Genomic DNA, 23,362 nt, shown 5'->3' with positions numbered 1-23,362 from the left:
TTCATTGGCCGTGGGAAACATGGTGAACGGGATCCAGGTAGTCAAGTACATTTGTAAACAACCTTGACCATACACTGGGTTTGAACAGCTGACGGGTGGCTGATGCTAATGATAATGAGTGTCGATGGCATAGCCTTTGTATCGGCGCCACCTAAACGGTATTTTTATTAGGGCTTGTGTGTGTGTGTGTGTGTGTGTGTGTATGTGTGTGTGTGGCTGTTTATCATGGTATTTTCAATTTGCTAATTCTTATTTTTCACATGTTGTATAAGACTTCTTTCTTCCATCTCTTCTTTTTCAAAAGGTGGGAGAGCAATCGAAAAAATCAGTGATTGAGATTCATGTAATTTGAATGAGGTATGTGAATCGTGGGTTCTTGATGGCACAATCGAGATGCAAAATATCAAGATGAGATTGATCGAGATTCATGACTTTACTGTATTATGGGAGTGGCGAGTAGCGGGCTTTATTTTGTACTCTTTTTGTTGCCATTGAGCTGTGTTCTTTGATGTAAAAAAAAATAAAAAATCCCTGCAGCATTACATTTGGCCACTTTACTTACAATTATGACTATGATACCATGTGTTGCTTTGTGCCCTTCTCTGTGTTCAAAGTGTTCCACTGTTGGTTGAAGTATTACAGTGCTCTTACCTCTAGGACCTGAGACTTTGAAAGGGTAAAAAAAAAGGGGGTTGGTTGGTAGATTCACTCACTGCGCAGTGTGCAGGCGGTAACTTTTGCCGAGCTACTGAGGGAGCTAATCACACGGGGATGGTACGTTCGATGGGCAATCTTGGTCTTGATCTTGACTTTCAGGGACTGTATACCTACTTTCAAGTAGACACAGATGTTGATTAATTTCTGTCAATCACATTATGTTTTAATATAGTTATTTTTACAATGAGAAATGAAAATGCGTTTACATTAAACAATTTAGTCATCCATTGATATGTGTTCTTTCGAAGATGTATCACAGAAAATGTCAGCTGATCGGGCCGTTGCACAGCAGAAATACTAGCGCCGAGCATAGCCAGCCATATCAGGCATCACCCTGTTCCGCCAGATTGTTTCCGTGTTATAGCCGCCTTAACCATCACTGCCAAGGTACCCTGCACATGGTGACTGGTGCACCGCAGTGGTGTTGTGATTTGTATTTTGTGTTCACGCCGCGCCTTGGCTCGCACGTGTGGCATGTTTTCTTCTTCTTGTGACCTGTATGGTTTTATCGGTTTACATGTCCATCTCCTCTCTTCTGCTTATTCACACTTTCCTTTTATATTGCATCACACTATTTATCATTTAAATCGATCAATATTTGTACCTTCGACGTATACCGCACATGGGTAACTGTTTGGCATTTTCTGAGTGAGCCACAAAATGCGGTATATTTCATTCTCAGGACATTTGGGAACTATTGTGTCAAACGGAGGTGTTTTGGGTGATGGTTTCATACCAAGAACAATAACCCCTAGGCCTACCAAAACCTAACCATTGGGGTATAAGACACAGGGTGAATTTTTCAGTCTTCTTTTCTGAAAAAATAGTGCGTCGTATATGGCGGGAAATACGGTATTTCTGCTGTGCAGCAGCCTGGTGAGCTGACAATTTCTGTGATACATGTTCGAAAGAACGGATATCCGTGGATGACTAAATTGTTTATTGTAAATGCATTTTTGTTTCTCATTGTAAAAATACCTATATCAAAACTTTATATGATTGACAGAAATTAATCAACATCTATTTCTACATGAAAGTAGGTACACCGTCCCTGAGTCAAGATCAAGACCAAGATTGCCCATTGGATGTACCATCCCTGTGTGATTAGTTTCCTCAGTAGCAGAGCGAAAGTTACCGGCTGCACACTGCGCAGTGAGTGAATCTACCAACCAACCCTTTTGTTTACCATTTCAAAGTCCCATCTACTAAGGGTAAGAATAATGTAATTCTTCAACCAACAGTGGCACACTTTGAACACAGAGAAGGGCACAAAGTAACATATCATTGTAATTAAAGTGGCCAAATGTAATACTGCATACACATTTTTTTTTTTTTTTTTTTTTTTTCTAAATAGATCTTGCCAAATTATAGGTGCATCTTATACTCTGGTGCGTCTTATATGGCGGGAAAAACAGTATCATTATTTTTGTAGGACCAATTTACAGGTACTTCTTGTTTTACGCGTTTAATTTACGCGAATTTAGTTTAATGTTATGTTAAGAAGTCGGTATACATTTTAATTTACACGATTTCTTTAAACTAATGTGATGTGATTCAATTCAAAGTTTGTAATGGGGATATAGTTCAGATTCAGAGTTATTTCCTGTGCTTCCTGCTCTGTTTCGATGGTTTGAGGCTACTTTTATGGGCGAGTTCTGCCAGAATTGATACAGAGGAGTTAACAACACTGACCTGCAACACATGGTTGAACTTACTCGATGGTCAGACTCCAGTCCTTTGTTAATGAAGACGTCAACTACACACACACACACACACACACACACACACACACACACACACACACACACACACACACACACACACATATAAATAAGAAATTGAGGAAAAAAGCTGTGAATGTGATCAAAGTAGGTGACCAAGTCTTCTATGAGGATACAGAGGAAAGCTGTGAAATATATTAAATGAAAATTTCAGAGGGTATTTGCCCAAGAGACAGAATTTGAAAAGAGGAATGAAGAGAGAAGTGTCAAGAGAATGGAAAACATAAAAATGGATAGAGAGGAGATAATGAGGCTATCAAAACTCACTAGATGGTAAGAAGGCAATGGGTCCTGATGAAATATCAGGGGAGGCGTTGGCTGAGTGGTAAGCATGCTGGCGCCACGTCCGGGAGATCCTGGAGGGACGCGGGTTCGAATCCTGGCCGCCACACAGCTGGGATTTTTCAGTCACCGCCGAGTGGCTTAAGACTATCCACATGCTGCCCTGAAGACCACCTATCAACCCGGACTCTAGATTACCTCTCCAAAGAGAGGCTCAAAGATGAGCTCCGGGGGGCAGTATGAGCCAAAACAAGATGGCCGCACTATAAACACTTGCCTGCACCACAATGGGCTGGGCTGACCATCAGGCCCCACCAGTGAAAAAGCCTAACGGCGCATTAGGCCGTGACGTTAAAAAAAAAAGTACTAAAAGAGTACAGTGAACAGTTAATAGAACCAATTCATGATATTATAAGTTGTTCAGTCAAGACCGGGGAAGTCCCAGTACAATGGAAAAGGGCACATGTCGTCCCTTTATATAAGGGCGGAAACAAAAAAGAGCCTCTGAACTATAGACCAGTTTCTCTGACAAGCATCATGTGCAAGCTGTGTGAGAAGGTAAGTAAAAGATAGTGGGTAGACTATCTAGAAAGAGAGAAAATGATAAATGAAAGTCAATTTGGATTCAGACAAGGTAAATCTTGTGTCACAAATCTAACATGTTTTTACTTAAGAGTAATAGGTATAGTGCAGGAGAGAGATGGATGGACTGACTGCATATTTTTGGACCTAAAAAAGGCATTTGATAAAATTCCATATAAGAGACTGCTGTGGAAATTATAAAATAGAGGATTGGGGAGAAAAATGACAGAATGGATGAAAAATTACCTAACAAACAGAGAAATGAGAACCATGTTGAAAGATGAAATATCAGAATGTAGAATGGTCACAAGTGGAATTCCACAGGGATCAGTGTTATTGCCTATAATGTTTTTAATATATATTAATGATATGCCAGAAAAAGTAAAGAGTTACATGAGTATGTTTGCAGATGATACCAAACTGTTTAGAAAAATAAGAGATCAGGATGATTGTAATAAACTGCAAGAAAATTTAAATGAGATTTATGAATGGAGGTCAGAATGGGAAATGGAGTTCAATGAAAAGAAGTGTCATCATCATCATCTCATCGACGCCTGCTCCTAGGAGCTCCCACCAGGGGATGGCCGCGCCAGAAGAGTTTCCATCTTTCTTTATTCATACACTCCCTCCTTGCCTGCTCAAAGTTTCTCAAGGATCTTTCCCCCCTCTCCCTAACATATTCCTGCACCCTATCTCTCCATTTCACTGGAGATCATCCTCTAACATTTCCTCCCTCAATCTCAATCACATACACCCTTCTGGTCATCTTACTCTCCTCCATTCGCTCCATGTGACCAAACCACTTTAAAGTCTGTTGCTTCACTTCTTCCACCACTCCACACTTCTTCCCTTCACCCACGTGACACATTCCAAAGCGCTCATACACACTTTCATTACTCATTCCATCCATTCTACTCACACCACAAGCACTCCTCAATTAACTAATTTCCACTGCCTGCACTCTAGACCTCTGACTTTCATTCCAGGCCCATGTTTTTCTTGCATATGTGAGGGTTGGTACTATTACTGTATTTCTCAAATCCCTCTTTATCTCCATGCTCACACTTCTGCCATTCATGATACATCCCAAAGACCCTACCACCCTTCTTCCTTGCAATGCCCTTTCTTTTGTCTCTCCCTCCGTACCACCATGCTTACACATAACTGATCCAAGGTACTTAAACTCATTAACCTCCATTTTTTCACCATTCAAAATTATTTTGCATTCTTTTTCACATTCAATTCCCACTCCATATGGGCATGCATACAAAATCCACGACCTCACTTCTACTCCGCTCACAAACCATCACTTTACTTTTGTTGACATTTACTTTCAGCTTTCTCCTTTTACATACACTATCAAAAACATTGACCAAATTTTGTAAGTCACTTTCATTTTCTGCAATGAGCACTGTGTCATCAGCAAATAAGATTGAATTCAGCACCCACTTCCTTCCCTCAGCATACATTTTTATTCCAACTTCCCCAACTTTGCCCTTCATTTCTCTCATAATACCATCCATATAAATATTGAACAACCATGGTGACATGACACACCCCTGCCTAAAGCCCACTTTTATCTCAAAAAGTTCACTTATTTCTTCACTAATTTTGACACATGCAGATGCATCCTTCACACAATGAAAATGGGTAAGAGTAAAAATAGACCAAGTGGAGTGTATAAGATGGGAGGCACAATCATCGACACAGTGAAGGAAGAAAAAAACTTAGGAATTATAATACAAGATAAACTGACACCTGATAAGCATATAAACAAGATATTCAGAGAAACATACAGTCTGCTGTAAAATATTAGAGTGGCATTTCACTACTTGAATGAGGACATGATACAGAAAATAACAACAACATTGATTAGACCAAGGCAGTTGTCTGGTCACCACACAAGAAATAGGCCATAAGGAAACTTGAAAGGATTCAAAAGATTGCGACTAAGATGGTACCAGAACAATCAAGCCTGCCATTCGAGACTACAGTACCCTGTCGAGTTTCGCGGTTAGTCTTAAATTCTTACCATCCCGACTTTCGCGCATTATCATCCCGACTTTCGCACTGCTTTGACACGTACGGGTCAAGTCTACTTACCATCGGCGTCACGCACGCTACCTTTAAAGGCAGTATCACACTGGACGTTTTCCTCCAAACATTGTGACTATGGCAAGAGAGAGAGAGAGAGAGAGAGAGAGAGAACGGGCCGTTTTGAAGCCGCAGTTGAAGGCGGCTGCCTTACGATTGGCTGACAGTTCTGAAAACACGCTTGTGATCCGCTGGGAGTCCGATGATGTCATCGCCGGTGTTCACCCTATCAGCGGCTTCACTGCCTTAAGGCGGTGTCACAATGGCTGTTTCTGTCCAACCGTTGGAACTATGGGCAACGCCCGTAGTCCCAACTGGGAGCGAGTTCACAGTTATCCGTAAGCTGGTGTCACACAGGGCTTTTTTCTTCCCGCCACATTGGCGGCAGCTTGGGCAACTGGCAACTCCAACTTTTCCGGTTGTGCTGTGGTGCCCTCGGCTCTCCTGCTTTTCATTTAAGGCACCGCTGAGTATGTGGGGGTTCACAAGAAAACAAAACTAAAAACCATAATAAAAAAATAACCGCGAAACCAATTCGTGGTGTGGAATGGAGTCTAAGACAATCAAGAGAACGTTAAACTACTCTGACAACCCTACTCTCTCCTTGTGTCTGTGTTAATGAAGAGGAAAAAAAAGAATTCTGGTAGCGTGTTAAGTATGACACGAAGGAGGAGGGAGTAAGGGTGACTCCTACAAGTGATTAACGTGGAATATGGGGTAGGGTAGGGAGGAAACAAGCAGTGTTACATTATATGGTCTTGGTTTATTAGGACACTGGGTATTTATAAATAATCTGCCACCCCTTGAAGAGGGAGGGAGGGAGGGGGGTGGGGGAGGAAGACGATTTAACTCAAGCTCTCCTGTAACGGCGATGGGACAGCGAGTCTTAAAAGGACCAAGGGCGACGGAGGCCTCTATAGTCACAACTCTGTCATTATTCTCTTATTACCAATATGACAAGATAATGCAATACATACAAAGAAAATGGGGGGAAAACATTTTTAAATATATAGGCGACGGCAACACTCCCCATCCTCCTACCAGTCACGAAACTCGTGTCAGCACTTTTCCCTACGTATCTTGAAGCGTCACAGAGGCCACGACAGGGTGGGGGGGATCGCTAAACTCCTCACAAACGCAACGATTTGACACCCATCCTAACTAGTGTGTGTGTTGGGGAAAGAAATTAAAAGGGGCTTCCCAATATGACTGGGGAGGAGGTGGTTACAGGCATTGAGGGATGACTTTGTAGTGACACGACTTGCCTGATGGGCGAGCCTCCCATAATCCACTTAGCCAAGGGGTACCTCTTTGGCCGACTGGTAAAGGAGTGGCTCTCCCGTCACGCTGGTCGCGGGTTCGATCCCCGGCGCCGGCAAACCTTTCCTTGTCTGGATTAATTTCTCGTGTGTTTAGTTACACACAGAGGCCGTGTGTGAGTGTAGTAAAGAGTTAAAATTCTGGCATTTCAACTTATCTGCCGGCGAGGTGATGTCTTATAGCTCCTGGGCTGGCTGCTCCATTCACTGGGACGGCGAAGGTGCTGGGGGCACCCACTGTTAGCTGTAAGCCGGGTGAAGGGTATCAGATGACTAACTGTGGTAACCCTTAAAAATCATGTGAACACTAATTTTAACTGGGAAGTTATATCCAGGGAGAACAGCGCCTACCTGTAAGCCGGGCGAAGGGTATCAGATGACTAACCTCGCCCAGCGCGGTGGGGACGGGAGTTACCTCGTGAAGGGGGAGGGGGTAAGAGAAGCAATGGATAGGAGAGAGGGGGAGTGTGTGCCGCTGATCGCCAGTTACCCTAATTAATAATTATGCAGGGAAGGCTATATCCTTCGACGACGGTTTGAACCTTTCTCAAAAAGTTTGTAGAGGAAAATTAATGTCCAGACGTTATGTGCTCGTTTTGGGGCACTACAGTGCGTCACACACAGCCAAGGTCGGTTGCTCATATCCACATCCACAACGTAAACAAAGCACTTGCCCTGTATCAACATGGCGTCGTCTGCTAAATTAAGGGCTGTCGCGGCTTGTGCTGCCATTACCCACGTTATGGACTTGTTGCTGAAGTTAAATGGAAGGAAGAAACAGTTGTGGGTGTGGCATGCCTGTGGTTCCTCCATGCCAGTTTTCATTGTCACCACTGCGCGTGCGTGGCCAACCCACCCATCTTGACTCAACCAATTAAAGACATGGGTCGAATAACAATACACGCACACACACACACACACACACACATACACATGCAGAGTGGGAATGTACAGAGCTTTAAGGAGATTGTGGAGGAGCAGTTGGAGGAGAGGATGGCTGAGAAGGTGGTGAAAGTAATCAAAGAAAACGAGGCACTGGTAAGAGGCACGGTGGAGAAAAAGAAGAGCGTCATTGTGTTCGGGGTCAAGGAGGAGAAGACCCCAAACAAATCTGTGAGGGAAAACAACTTGAAAGATGTAGTGATTAAGATCATGAAGAGGGTACAAGAAGAGGGAAGAGGCCTGGTGAAAGAAATAGATGACTGTCATAGGATTGGCAAATACAATGGAGAAAAAGATAGACCAAGTAGGATTCGATTCAAGGCACAGAGCGAAGCAGAAGAGGCCCTGGCAGGAGCTTGGAAGCTAGCGGGAGAAGACACCAAAATGATGTGGCTGAGGAAAGATCTGAATGAACAAGAGAGAGACAAGTTGAATGAACTTAGAGGTGAGGTTCGTGATTTAAATGAGAAGAGATCGGAAGAAGAGAAGGAGTTTTTTTGGAGAGTAATGGATATGAAAGTGAGGAAGTGGTTCATGGTGACAAGAAAAAGGAGATAAAAAATCTAACAGGAAAGGAGGAAGGATGGAAAGTGTCATATACGAATATCAATGGAATAGTGTCATCGTGGATAGAGTTAAACGACTATTTGAGAGACAAAGAACCTGATATTGTGGGGCTGACGGAAACCAAGTTGTGTGACCCAATTGAGGTGGTGGGGATTGGAGAAGGTGCATACAATATATGGAGGAGAGACAGAAAGAGAAAACAGGGAGGAGGTGTGATGTTGATGGTAAGGAAAGGCATTAAGGTGGAGAAGGTGATTGAGGGTGAAGGCTTGGCAGAGGTACTGAAAGTGGAAACTGTGGGTGCTGAAGGAAGAAGGAGGCAGTATGTAGTAGGGTATGTGCCACCAAGAACCAATGCATGGAAGGCCCGAGAATATGAAGTAATGATACAAGACACAGTGAGTTGCTTGGATGGAATGTTAAGAGAGAGTGAGAGAATAATTTTGATGGGTGATTTTAATTGCAAAGAGGTAGAATGGGAGGATTGGCAAACGCAGGGAACAGAAGAGTCGTGGGGAGGAAGACTCCTGCAACTGGCAATGGAACATGTGCTGACGCAATGGATTAAGGAACATACTGGATTCGGAAAAGAAGGAGAGGCATCGAGATTAGACCTGGTTTTTAGCAAAGAACCGGAAGTAATAGAAAATATTAAAATAGACTGCCCAATAGCTAAGAGTGACCATGCGATTGTGGAATTTGAAGTAAAAGAAAAGAGAAGGATTGACCGAAAAGAGGATCATAAAATAGGGAGAAGAAACTACTCTAAGGCAGACTTTGTTAATATGAGAACTTTTTTTGAGAATGCAAATTGGAGTGGGCTGTACAAAGCCAGGAGTACGCAAGACACGTGGGAGGAGTTTTTAAAGTTGTACAAAGAAGCCGAGAATAGATATGTCCCAAAGGTAACCAAAAAGGATGTTGGTAAAAAGGAGTGGTTTAACAAAAGATGCGAGGCAGCTAGAAAAAGAAAGGAGGAAGCCTGGAAGGGATGGAGGAGACGAGGAAGAATCAACGCGTGGAACAATTTCAAACAAGCAAGGAATGAATATACAAAGATTAGAAGAGAAGAAAAATGGAAATATGAAAAAGATATAATCAACAAATGCAAAGACCAACCTAAATTATTTTATAGACATGTGAACGGCAAATTAAAGAATAGAGAAACAATCGATAAACTGAAAATGGATGGAACTACATATGAAGACCCAGCAGAGATGGCAGAAGTGATGAACAACAGCTTTCAAAAAGTTTTCACAAAGGAAGACGAATTCGTACAACCACCGGGCCAGGAAGGAGGAAGGGTTATGCAGGAAATATGGTTAACGGTGCAGGAGGTCAAGGAAAGCTTGAACAAGCTGGATGTAAGAAAGGTGACAGGGCCGGATGAAGTATCAGGGTGGATCCTGAAAGAATGTAGTGAGCAACTTGCAGAGAAACTGCACTCCATAATGAGCGCCTCCCTGAGTGAAGGAAGGGTACCACAAGATTGGAAGAGAGCAAACATAGTACCAATATATAAAGGAGGAGAGAGAGAGGACCCATTAAATTACAGACCGGTATCACTCACTAGTGTGGTTGTGAAGATATGTGAGAGGCTAGTTAAAAACTGGTGGTCAGATTTTTTAGAGAGGGAGAGAATTATCTCGGATTGCCAGTTTGGATTCAGGAGAGGGAGATCTTGTGTCACCAACTTGTTGTGTTATTACTCAAGGGTGACAGATTTAATACAAGAGAGAGAAGGCTGGGCAGATGGAGTGTACCTGGATTTGAAAAAGGCATTTGACAAAGTACCACACAGAAGACTAATTTGGAAAATGAAAAATAGGGGAGTGGGTGATGGACTGATTAAGTGGCTGGAGGACTTCCTTACTAACAGGGAAATGAGGACAATAATTAGGGACAGGGTTTCCAACTGGTGCCCAGTGAGGAGTGGGGTGCCACAAGGTTTGGTGCTGGTGCCAATAATGTTTGCTGTTTATATAAATGATATGGTGGACGGAGTGACCAGCTATGTGAGTTTGTTTGCAGATGATGCAAAGCTATTGAGACGAGTCAATGATGTGAAAGACTGTGAGGCATTGCAGAGGGACCTGGACAAAATATGGGAGTGGAGTGGTACATGGCAGATGGAATTCAACCTTGGGAAATGTAAAAAAATAAAGTTTGGTAGGAGTGGTAGAAGATGTGAATATGATTATAAGATGGGAAGTGAGATAATATGCAGAGGAGTGGAAGAAAAAGATTTGGGAGTGACCATCTCAGAGAACATGTCACTGGACAAACACATCAACAGGATAACGGGACAAACTATGAATTTGCTGAGGAACATAAGGACGGCATTTGTGTATTTGGACGAAGAGATGATGAAGAAAATAATAGTTACAATGATAAGGCCAAGGTTGGAGTATGCAGCAGTGGTCTGGTCTCCTCACGAAAAGAAGAACATAAGAAAGCTGGAAAGAGTACAGAGAGCGACAACTAAGATGGTACCGGGAATTAGGGATCGGACTTATGAGGGGAGACTCAATAGCATGGGGCTCACAACCCTGGAGAGAAGAAGAGAAAGAGGAGACCTGATAGTGGTGTACAGGGTGGCGAGCGGGGTGGAGAATCTGGACAGAGAGGACCTGTGTGTGTGGAGCGAGAGAGAAACGAGAGGGCATGGAAAGAAGTTGAGGGTGACCACGTGTAGGCGAGATGTGAAAAAGTTTAGCTTCCCAAACAGAAGCATTGAGCTGACCTGTGGAATGGACTGGAGGAGGAGGTGGTTTGTGCAAGAAACATTCATGATGTTAAGGAAAAGTTGGATAAGAGAGGAGATGCAGACGGGATAGCGCGAGCGTAGCTCTTCTCCCGTGTGTCACAACTAGGTAAATACACACCAGACTCACTTGGAACCATTGCAGATGTTTCTGACAAACAGAAACGACTTCACCATTTCTTGAGTGTGTTAGAACGTATTTGGTGAGTGGCTCACATGAACCAAACCTGGCTCTTGACAAGAAGAGAGCAGTCATCTTTAACACTGCTCTCTTCTTGCCATTGGGTATGTTTGGTTTGTATGAACCACTCACCAAATTAGCTCTAACCCACTCTAGGAAATGGCGAAGCCATTTTTGTTTGTGAGAAACATCTGCCATGGTTCATTATGAGTCTGGTGTGTGTGTGTGTGTGTGTGTGTGTGTGTGTGTGTCTTTGTTGTTACTCGATCCAAGTGTTTATGTGGCCGTTCACGCGCAGTGGTGACAATGAGAACTGGCATGGAGGAACCACAGACACGCCACACCCATAACAGCTTCTTCCTTCCATTTAACTGCAGCAACAAGTCCATAACTTGGGTAATGACAGCACAAGCTGCGAGAGCCCTTACTTTAGCAGACGACGCCATGTCGATACAGGGCAAGTGTTTTGTTTACATTGTGGATGTGGATACGGGCAACCGACCTTGGCCGTGTGTGATGCACACCCAGAAAAGTTGGATTTGCCGGTTGCCCAAGCTGCCGCCAACGCGGTGGGAAGAAAAGGGCCCATTGTGACACCAGGTTACGGACAACCGACAAATCGCTCCCAGATGGGCACACGGGCGTTGCCAGTAGCCACAACGGTTAGAAGAAAACAGCCAGTGTGACATTGCCTTAAGGCAGCGAGGCCACTGACCGGGTGAGCGCCGGCGGTGACGTCATCGGACTCCCAGCGAATCACAAGCGTGTTTTCAGAGCTCAGCCAATCATAAGGCTTCATCTGTGGCTTTAAAACGACCCGTTCTCTCTTCCTGTTTTCTTTCTTTTTACAAGGTACGTATTTTGGGATAACAAGGGAGTAAAGGAGGAGAAAAAGTGAGCTCCGGGGGGCACCATGAACCAATTATAATGGCTCCACCATAAACAGTTGCCTGCGCCATGACGGGCTCGCCATAGCCCACTTGTAAAAAAAAAAAAATAAATAAAAAAATAAATCTCCACAGGTCGGAACACATAAACGCTTTTTCAGTGTTTTCAATACCTCGAGTTTCGCGATCCTTGAGTTTAGCGCTATAGCTTCGGAACGAAGTGAGCGCGAAACTCGAAAGGGTACTGTAAATTAGAGGAACTGGGCTTACCAACACTGGAATAAAGAAGAGAAGGAGGAGACCTGATAGCATTGTACAGGACTACTAGTTAAATGGAAGTGTTGAATAGAAATTATTTAATCGAGATGGAAGGGAGGAGGCAACTAAGAGGACACAGTAAGAAATTGAGAAAGGGGACGTGTTTGAGAGACTTAAGGGGGGCGACTAAGGTTATTTTTTTACGAATATATTTAAAATCGGACAAATACGTTTTTTTCGCTCAGCATGGCCGGGATAGCCAAAATTGCCATGTGGTGAGGTTTGTTTTCATAAAATTAAAGCCCTTCACCCCTGGAAGCCATATTTAAATGGCCCGCGCAATTGCGTCATAGCCTGACTCGCGCGCCAACACACGCTGTATCATTCAGTGCTTGTATGTACGTAAAATTTGCATTAGAATAATTTTTTTTCTCCTTAAATTTTGTCATCTGTCATTCCTTTCGTGCCGGATCGCAGGGAGGGTGTGAGTTGAGGAGAGGAGTGTGGTGGAGCCAGTCCCTACCCAGACAACAACGGGGAAGGGCACGCAACCTGTTCGTTTGTACTCCAGCCAAATAAAGGTCTTTAGAAATGACGTACAAACGCAAGTTGAGTAGTAAGAGAGCCATCAACATGAAGAAGGCTTATTGAACAAGATGAGCGGCCAGGACCAGGAAGGGAGCAGTTTCGTAGCTTATGAAGCGAGTCATGACCCTGCCACGCTCACCCGCCGCTCATCACCACCACCAGCTGATTCGCCACTCCCTACACCGAGTACCTCATCACGCCCTTCACCACCACCTGCTTCATCACCACCTACTCCACCACCACCTACATCACCACCACCTACATCACCACCAGCTGCAGAATCATTGCCATATGAAACATCACTGCAGCTCCAACAACAAATTCTGCACTGAGGTGTTCAATTGAACCCTCCTCCTTCTGATACAAGCGAAACTTTCATCACCATGTCTTTTTCCCAGCTACAGACACTCATTGCGAGACAGAAGTGCCCAGTACAGTTGTGCAGGAATACCTTGACCGTAACCTCTTCTACAATGAGGAAAGTGGCGCCTTCTGACACCCTCACCTGCGAGTGAGTAATACTTTTTTTATAAAGGGGTACCAGATGCCTTAGCATTCTCCAGTAAGTCAACAAGATATACACAATCATATGTGAAAATTTCATGCCAATCAGATAAATACAAATGGCAAGACATGGATAGAATGGAAAAAATCTTTAGGAGCCAATATCTCTGAAAGTAGTTTTTTACACTTCAAAAAATTTCACAAAATCAGGAAAAAGTCTGTCCGACTTTTGTTTGGTACCAACTAAAACTACAACTAAAGGGCAATTTTTTGTATTTATGAAATTTCAAAAATGTAAAAAGAAAACGGGACACAGAGTAGAGAAAATTGTAAGTGAAAAAAAAATTGCAATTTTTTTTGCTCGAAGACAAAACAACATATCACAATTTTAAAAATACAAAACAAAGTTTCTATGTTTTTTTTTTTCACAGCGATTAACTGAAAAATAAAGTCTGTGAAACAAAAAAAAGAAAATTACACTTTATATGAGTCTGCCCTATACTTCACCCGAATTTCATGAAATTTACAGAAACAAATAACATACTAAGATTTTAAAGCTATTGAACATACCATATGGGCAGGAGGTCCGCTGATCTTCTGAGGACGTTTACTAGCTGCTCTGGCAGCAAAATGTCATCCGCTGGCAAGCTACAGCTGTCTACCACCCGCGCGCCCTCTGCCGCCAGTGAAGAACACTGCCAACGTACACGTCGTTTCCCGCCATAACCGATTGCCTCTCCTCGTCTCGTGGTAAATGCGATTATTCGATGTTTTCTGCCTCACCTTTGCACCACCATCATGCTGCACGCAGCGTCATTGAAGTCTAAACCCCAGAAGAACCCGATGATGACCATAGCACAGGTGGAAGTGACTAAGAAGGTGGACAGTGGAAGAAAAAAGGAGAGATTGGCCGTGAGTATGACGTGTTTCCTGCCAACAGACCAGTGTTTTTTTTTTTTTTTTTTTTTTTTTTTTGCTGGTTGGGGGGTTTTTGGGCAGTGACCGCCCATATGTATTTTTCCCCATAGGTTATTAAGTTCGTCATCTGCGCACCTTCAGACAGCCCATGTGTGCGCAAATGGTGAGGTTTGACTGTACTACTAGTTGGTGATTTTAATTGTAAAGAGGTAGACTGGGAGATGTTTGAAAGCTGTGGAGATATGGCATGGGGGGAAAGATTTTTAAGATTGATGATGGAAAACTCGATGATGCAAAGGGTGAAGGAAAACAAGATATAGAAGTGACGATGAACCAGCGAGACTGGACCTGGTGTTAACAAGAGGAATACACTTGAAGGATGAATTAAGGTACGGATGCCCTCTGGGAAAGAGTGACCACATAATCATAGAGATAGAAATGGAGGAGGAAGGAAGTGAAGATGATGAATAATATAAAAGAAACGGGTTAAACTACAGGAAGGCAGACGTGGAAAATCTTAGGAAATATTATGGAAAGCTGGACTGGGATGAGCTAATGGGAACAAGTGAAGTGCAAGAAAAGTATGATATTTTTATGGAGGTGTATAAAGCAGGGGTAAAGAAGTTTGTACCAGAATACAAACCTAAAGAAAAGGGTAAAAAGGACTGGTTTAATGCAAGGTGTGTTAAGGCAAAAGTAAAAAGAAACAAAGCATGGAAAAGATTAAAAAGAAATAAAAACCAAAGGAATCAAGAAAATTTTAAGGTAGCAAGAAATGAATATGTGAAAATAAGGAAGGAAGAAGAAAAGGGATATGAAAAGGATATTGTGGAAAAGTGCAAGGAACAACCTAAACTGTTTTATAGATTCATAAATGGCAAGATTAAACCAAGAGAAACAATTGAAAGACTGAGCGATGGGAATGTGACAATCAATGAACCTAAAGACATGGCAGAGTTATTAAACAAAAAGTTCCAGCAAGTTTTTACTAATGAATCAATATTTAATGAGCCACAAGAAAACAAGATAAATGTTCATATGGAAGAAGTTACAGTAAATAAAGAGGAGATGTATGAGTTGTTGGGGGAGCTGGAAGAGAGGAAAGCTGTTGGACCGGATGGAGTCTCAGGGTATACAGTCGAGTCGCATATGGCGCGGTTAATTGGTTCTGAGTGACGGCTGCGCCATAGGAAGCCGCGTCATAGGGATAACTAAACCTATGGAGAAAATACAATTTGGTTCTGGCCCTTGCCATTTTGCCCCACTCACACCTTTTTCTTTTTCTTTTTCTTTTTCTTTTTCTTTTTCTTTTTTCGTTCGTTCTAGCCCGAGTGCACCAGTAGGCATTATCTGCTTTTTGATGTTGTTCAGTCCGACCCCACGCTCACCACCTTATCCACTCGGCCACCGCCAACACCCACTTTTTCACTCAGTAGCCTACGTATGGGGAAAATACAATTTGGTACTGGCTAGCCGTCATTTTATTCCACCTGTGCTCACATACTGGGAAAATTCATTGTTTCCCGCCTATCACTCTCTCAATCCTCCTGATGACGTCCAGTTTCAGCTCGTAGGATACGTCAGTGGGAAAATCTTGCCCGTAGGTTTCCCAGCAGGCTTGCGAGCCATTGTGCAGCACGTGCGTGGTAAACGAGCTGACTCCTTGCCGTGCGTGGGCCGGGGGGTTAACTAGGGCTGCTTTCAGTCACTTTGTTTGTTTTGATCGTTACCAATGGCGGAGATCGCCGCTATAGTATTTCCACGTAAAACTGGCCGATGGGGTAGTGGTGGCTGTGGGGTTAGCTTAGCCCCGCACCTTGGCACACATTCTCAATACCTCTCGCTTCCTCTGCAGCCAGCACTACCCCATAGGCCAGTTTCACGTGGAAAACTATAGCGTCGATCACCGCCATTTGTAACGCTCAAAACAAACAAAGTGACTGTGAAGGTGGCCCCTAGACATACTCGTCAGGTCGGAGCCAGCCGCGCCGCCGCCACATTCCGCCAAAAAACGCCCAATCCCGCCCAACCATTTACTCTCCCTGCCAACCCGAAATCGACAAAAATATTATTTGGCGCGCATATTAATGCAATAATTAGTGGTGACCAACCACTTTCAAAGATCTCTCTCTCTCTCTCTCTCTCTCTCTCTCTCTCTCTCTCTCTCTCTCTCTCATTAGTAAATTTGCAGACGACACAAAGATTGGTAACTTGGTTGATACTGACGAAGACAGGCAAAGCCTCCAAGAGGATTTGCACAAAATTTCAGCTTGGTCGGATAGATGGGAGATGCCTTTTAACGTAGATAAGTGCCAGGTCCTCCAAGTTGGAACAAGGAATAAGAAGTTCGATTACGAAATGCGCGGTGTTAAACTCAAAAGCGTTCAATGCGTTAAGGACTTGGGGGTCAAAATCGCGTCAAACCTCAAATTCTCACAGCAATGCATCGATGCAGCAAATAAAGCAAACAGAATATTGGACTTCATTAAAAGAAACTTTTTATTTAAGAATAAAGATGTAATACTTCCACTCTACAATAGTTTAGTCAGACTCCACTTGGAATATGCAGTACAGTTTTGGTCTCCCCACCATGCAAAGGACAATGCTAAATTAGAAGGTGTTCAGCGTCGGGCAACAAAAATGATCCCTTCCTTGCGCAACAAATCTTATGAAGAAAGGCTTTCCACCCTTAACATGTTCTCTCTTGAGAAACGTCGCCTCCGAGGAAAACTGATCGAATGTTTTAAAATACTTAATGGTTTCACGAATGTAGACAGATCAACATTGTTTATGATCAATGACACTTTGCGTACGAGGAACAATGGCGTAAAACTCAAATGTAGACAAGTAAATTCAGACTGCACCAAATTTTTCTTCACCAACGTTGTAGTGCGAGAATGGAATAAGCTCCGACCGTCAGTGGCCCATTGTAACACGATTGACTCCTTCAAAAACAAGCTCGACCATCACTTCCTTCAACTTAATATCAACTAGAGTTGAAATGCATCGTTTTGGAGTCTTCTGATTAATGTAGAATCACTTAGGTTTAAAGACAGACCACCTAGTCTGGACCATGGGGTCTGTGTGGTCTGATTTTCTATGTAAATCGATGTAAATTCTCTCTCTCTCTCTCTCTCTCTCTCTCTCTCTCTCTCTCTCTCTCTCTCTCTCTCTCTCTCTCTCGTTAGTTTCTTTATACACTGTGTCTGATTTCTTCCCTCTAGGAACACCAATATAGATTTTTAAAAGCCAGTTTGCCAGCAGGCTGATGTGCAGAAGCGGCACCTGCTGTAGATTTTAGTTGGCTAGTTAGCCAGACCGCTTTCCTTTTTGCCTGCCAGAATAGACAGGCCAGGTCCACTTTACATGAACAAAGGAGCAAAGGAGGGGGAAATGATTGACGGGAAGAGATGTGGAGCGGTCGGGGAGTGCATGACTGTGACTTGGAATTTGAGTGAGGGCCACGGCAGCCGACTGTGAACGTTCTTCTTGTCTACATCTATAAATTTTGACTATGATCATTCTGATAGTGAGGATAATTAATTTTGTAACTTACTGAATACAAAAATGTGCGAAGAGAGAGAGAGAAATCCTCCCAAAAACCAACCCAACCGCCACCATGAGATTTTCCCCCTCTGAAAAAAAATACAACCTGGCAACTCTGCGCTCGTTTGGCCAGGGGAGACCACGAACCGCGTCATAGATGGTTTTACCTGCGTGATTTGAACATACGGTTCTGAAACCATACCGCGTCATAGGAAACCGCGCCTTACGAATCAGCGTCATACGCGACTTGATTGTTCTCTCGAGTTTTGCGCTTGCTTCATTCCGAAGGTATAACGCGAAACTCGAGGATCGCGAAACTCGAGGTATTGAAATACATGAAAAAGCGCTTATTGGTTGACCCGCGGAAAAATTTTTTTTTTTTTTTTTTCGACCTGACTCCCTTGTTATCACAATTTTTTACAACTTTACTCCCTTGTTATCTGAAAATACGTACCATGGTAATAGGCAGCAAATGGGAAGTGAGAACAGGTCGCTTTGAAGCCGCAGTTGAAGGCGGCTGCCTTACAATTGGCTGGCAGTTCTGAATACACGCTTGTGATCCACGTGGTGTCGTCTGCTAAAATAAGGGCGTTGCTCGCGGTCACCCGTGGGACAGTTGGACAAACCTATATTTTCTGGTCGTTTTCTGTGTTATGAAATAATCTGCTAACTCTTTCTGTTAAAAATCATTAAATCACTAACATCATGATTGACTTGTCAATACCTATTGAACGTAAACCGCCGCCGCAGCCGCAGAATAGGTCGCAGAGAGGTTTAACTTGCTTACTGCTTCCATATTTCCCTCACCGCTCACAAAGATCACAAGCGGACAAACTAGAACAAATCCAGGCAAATTAATACTTTTAATGCTGTGTATTCCCACAGCACGCATGCGTGGTGGACAGCAGAATGACTAATTTCATCTGGGAGATATTTCTTGCAACACCGCCCAGTGTAGTGGACCTTCTTCTTCTTTTGACCTGTAACGCTTTGTATTGCTTCTTAGTTCCTCCTTCTCCACACTTTTATACTTCACAACATGCACTTAGGGCTGCTTTCACAGTCATTTTGTTTGTTTTGATCGTTACCAATGGCGGGGATCGCTGCTATAGTATTTACACGTGAAACTGGCCGATGGGTAGTGGCGGCTGCAGGGTTAGCCTAGCCCTGCACCTTACCACACACTCTCAACACCTCTCGCTTTCTCTGCAGCCACCACTACCCCATAAGCCAATTTCACGTGGAAAACTATAGCGTCGATCGCCGCCATTGGTAACGATCAAAACAAACAGTGACTGTGAAAGCGGCCCTTATTTAATTCACAGTGCGCACTTATACACTTCACCCTGAACTTAGGTGTTTTTCTGTTCTTTTCTTTCCCTGATTTTGCTTTTCTATGCCCTTTTGCTATTTTCCACTACAGGTAACTTTCGATTTACGCGAGTTTGGTTTACGCTATTTTGAAATAACGCGGGGACCAAAATCCAAAGAAATGTTTAATTTACACGTTTTTTTCATTTATACGCGATATTTGATGCAGTGGCCACCAGATATCTCACGCAACTGGACTCACACAGCGCTGCGGCCACACAGCTGAGCTCAGTTCTTCCTGCGCGTCAATTGAACAACAATACAGTACCCACGCTGCCACGCTACTCAACAATAGGGGTGGGCAGGTACCGGTACCAGTACCGTACTAACGGTACCAGCTATACGGTACGGTACCGGCACCAGACTGCTCGGTACCGGTACCAATACTAGCCAGTCGCTCATGGTGTCCCTCATTTCTTCCTCACACGAGTGAGGCTGAGACTGAGTGCCTGAGTGGATATCTCGGTGATATGGATATTCTCTCTCTCTCTCTCTCTCTCTCTCTCTCTCTCTCTCTCTCTCTCTCTCTCTCTCTCTCTCTCTCTCTCTTCACAGAATGAAGTGAATATTTACTTTTCGATGGAAACCTACCTCTTGCTTGATTTACATTGTTTTTTATTTACACGACCTCTTCAAGGACAATACTCGCGTAAATCGAGAGGTGCCTGTATTACTTTTCACCATCGCAGCCATGCATTACAGGTCAAAAGAAGAAGAAGAGGCAAACAACACCGGGAGATCTACAATATTCATAGACTTGTTAATCAAGTAGTAAACAAAGCAGCTCTGCCAATCCATTTTACGAGTCTCTTGGTGGGCCATCTTCCACTGCTCACTCCTCAGCCACTGCCGTCATCTATTTGTTTACATACAGCCGTTCGTTATCCACGTATCCACCCTCATACTCACAACCGTTTTCCATTCATATGGACAACCAACAACTCGCTCCCGATTAGGCATACGGGCAACCACAGTTGCCCATAGCCCCAATGGTTGGATGCCGCCTTTTAAGGCAGCACGACGCCTTGACGGTAGGTATGACCCGACATGTCAAAGAACGCGAAACTCGTATGTAATCTTGTGAAAGTAGTGATTGTAAGAATTTAGGACTCAGCGCTAAACTAGCGGAGCGCGACACTCGGAGAGCGCGACACTCGAGAGGGTTATATATATATATATATATATATATATATATATATATATATATATATATATATATATATATATATATATATATATATATATATTGCATTACTGCAAAAGTTCTCACAGTAGAATTTCTTCTTCGTTACTGTATAATTTAGTTACCCATATTGTTTTCTCTAAAACCATCCATGTCCCAGAAAACGTATCCCTGCTATGGCATACTCAAATTAAACAGGACTTATACAGTACCCTCTCGAGTTTCGCGCTATCCGAGTTTCCCGATCCTTAAGTTTCGCAGTTAGTCCTAAATTTTTACCATCCCGTCTTTCACGCATTATCACCCCGAGTTTCGCGCTGCTTTGACATGTACGGGTCACATCTCCTTACCATCAGCGTCACGCATGCTACCTTAAAAGGTAGTATCACACTGGACGTTTTCCTCCAAACATTGTGGCTATGGCAAGAGAGAGAGAGAGAGAGAGAGAGAGAGAGAGAGAGAGAGAGAGAGAGACTTATTAACACGTTAACCGCGTTTGAAATTGTTACTTTAGAAAAGAGTTGCCTTTGTTGGTGTAAAAACAATCGCCACCTTGTTTACGTTTGCGGGGAGGTTTGCAGTTTAATTTCAGTCCCATTGCTGCACTAAAACTTCACTAGCCAGTAACTCAGAGCTGAACCTTGACCTTATAAGACGCAGGGGGATGCCATTTTGGTTGTGCCAAAACTAATCGACTGTCTGGTTTGGCTCATCCCCCTCACCTGTGGAGAGCTGTACGAGCTAATGGATGAGCCAAAGGCAGCTGAAACATGTAAACAGTGGAGATAAATGGGTGGATTCACTCCACCCTTGCTCTGCTCACATGCTAGCTAACCGGCCATTGCTAGATCTAGCGGTATGTGTTTATAGCAGGCTGTAGGCCTGTAGAGTAGTGACTAGTGACTTCAGCTTGATTAGTTCTTACAGTTTGAGTTCCACAGGCAACTGAGAATGAAGCATGGGTGGGCTGGCCCAGCCCATCCACCCATCTCCTCTCCTGCTTTCCCCAGCCATGATAGGGTGGGGTCAAAGGGTGAGGACAGAGGTTGAGTGGGGGTGAGGCTAGGGTGGAGGGGAGGCATGGGAGTGCTGTGTAAACAAACAGCTACTCTACACATGGTTGGATATTTGAAATGTCAACTCATTACTTAACCAAGTATTACTAATGTCATTAGCCAGGTTGTAAGTGCAAGTAGTTGTAAGTCACATACATTGTAATTTGCAGACTACCAGTAGTCATTCTCAAAATATTTTGTGTTAATTAAGTAATTTTTAAATATCTATGATTAAAAACAAACTTTTTCAGTCATTTGCAATTAACGGAATGAGCCCAGGAGACTTACTGACCCATCGAGTCAGTGGTTACTACACTTCTAGTCAGTCTTCAGTTGCTGACCATAAATTTGGTGAGTTTTTAATACCCTTTTGTTTCCTCCTTAGGTTAGCTTTTGACAAATGTGTTCATAAATAAATTAATAGTCTTTCATATTTCCTGAAATGTGTCTGTCTCTTCATCTGACAATAACTTAGTTTTATTTCCTCCTTATTCTGTAGTTCACCATCACCTATATTTGGGCAATTTTTTCTTGCTTATATATATATTTCTTCCTTGGCATATTGCTTGTTTTTTTTCCATTATTTCTTTGTACCTCTGATAATCTTGAAAAACTTTCCTATTTGTCTACTAATGCTCCACCCGTGCCATTAATTTTTCCTTAAGGTGTTTGACTTCACATTTTAACTTAACTTCTATTGTCATAATTTCAAAGTTACCTCAGTTACTCTTTGTTTGTCTACTCTAAACTCCTTATCTCTGAAATTTGTCTGTTTTGTAGTCTCCAATTTCCTCACCTTTTCAGAAAGTTTTTCAAAGGTCTGTCCATCGACAAGACTTATAGCCAGTTTTTCTGGGTTAATCTTTTCCACTGAATTCATAATGAACAAGGCCACATACAGCTTTGTTTAAACAGTTGCCATTATTAATGCCAGTGACATTGGTGGTCTAGATCTTTACTATTAATAACACTGACTGTATCCTCTAAATATGTATATGTGCATTAACCAAGTTATATTTATAACTAGTTGTGGTATTCAGGGGAGGAGCTACACTCATACTGTCCCATCTCTATACCTACTCTAACACTGGCTTACAAAAAAAAAAGTAAGTTTTTTCAACTGATTTAGGACAAATTTGCACCGCTGAATCTGAAAATGACACCCGTTTCTCTCAATCAGGTGAGATTTTTGTGCTGTCGATTTTTTAAAAATGATATAACTAAATTGATTACATTTTTGTGACATTTTTGGTTAATTTTTGTTAATATTTCTCATCCGAAATAGGTTTTGAAGATTAAAAAATGCTTTTCTAACACAATTCATTAATTAAATGTTACAAAAACTGATAAGTGTACATTGAGTAGTAGACATTGATAAGTACACTCAGCCATCGATTTAACGGATTAAAAAGGGGGAAGGGTGGTCCGTTGCTTGAAAAAGTCCATTGTTTGAAAAAGTCCGTTGTTTGAAAATACATACGATAAATATCGGTATACAATTAGTCATCCACGGATATCCGTTCTTTCCAACATGTACCACAGAAAGCGTCATACCACTGTTACCTGTTACGGGCATTAGTTTTGGTGTCACAGATGTCAGTCATGCACGTTCGTTACGATCGAGGGATAGGTGGAAATTTGTCTTTTTAATTTGATGTTTATTAATGCTGGAATTACTTTATGCTGGAGTTATATATTTCAGTGAGATTTGTTACAACAGTGATTTCACAACTTGGTGACAGGATTTTCATTTATAGTACTGTAGACCTGAAAAACGGAGTATCAGGAGTCAGTGGTCCTGACAGCCGATGCTTCTTAGGCTC

General features: G+C 42.8%; 1 protein-coding gene across 10 annotated transcripts in view; it reads left to right on the top strand.

Moving 5' to 3' along the window:
* LOC126983793 (adenylate cyclase type 9-like) overlaps positions 1-23,362 on the top strand; it is a 418,782-nt gene that overhangs the window by 372,583 nt on the left and 22,837 nt on the right. For 9 of the 10 annotated variants that reach the window (XM_050836968.1, XM_050836942.1, XM_050836960.1 and 6 more), the window contains one exon: positions 21,791-21,890. The exons of the other annotated variant lie outside the window; for it this stretch is intronic. In XM_050836968.1, coding sequence (XP_050692925.1) covers positions 21,791-21,890 — 100 coding nt within the window. The remainder of the gene's footprint in view (positions 1-21,790; positions 21,891-23,362) is intronic. 10 annotated transcript variants of the gene reach the window in all.

The sequence above is a fragment of the Eriocheir sinensis genome, chromosome 5, assembly GCF_024679095.1.
Source record: "Eriocheir sinensis breed Jianghai 21 chromosome 5, ASM2467909v1, whole genome shotgun sequence".
Classification (NCBI taxonomy): Eukaryota; Metazoa; Arthropoda; class Malacostraca; order Decapoda; family Varunidae; genus Eriocheir; species Eriocheir sinensis.
The sequence above is the reverse complement of the archived record's forward strand: the minus strand, read 5'-3'. Positions and strand labels throughout refer to the sequence as shown.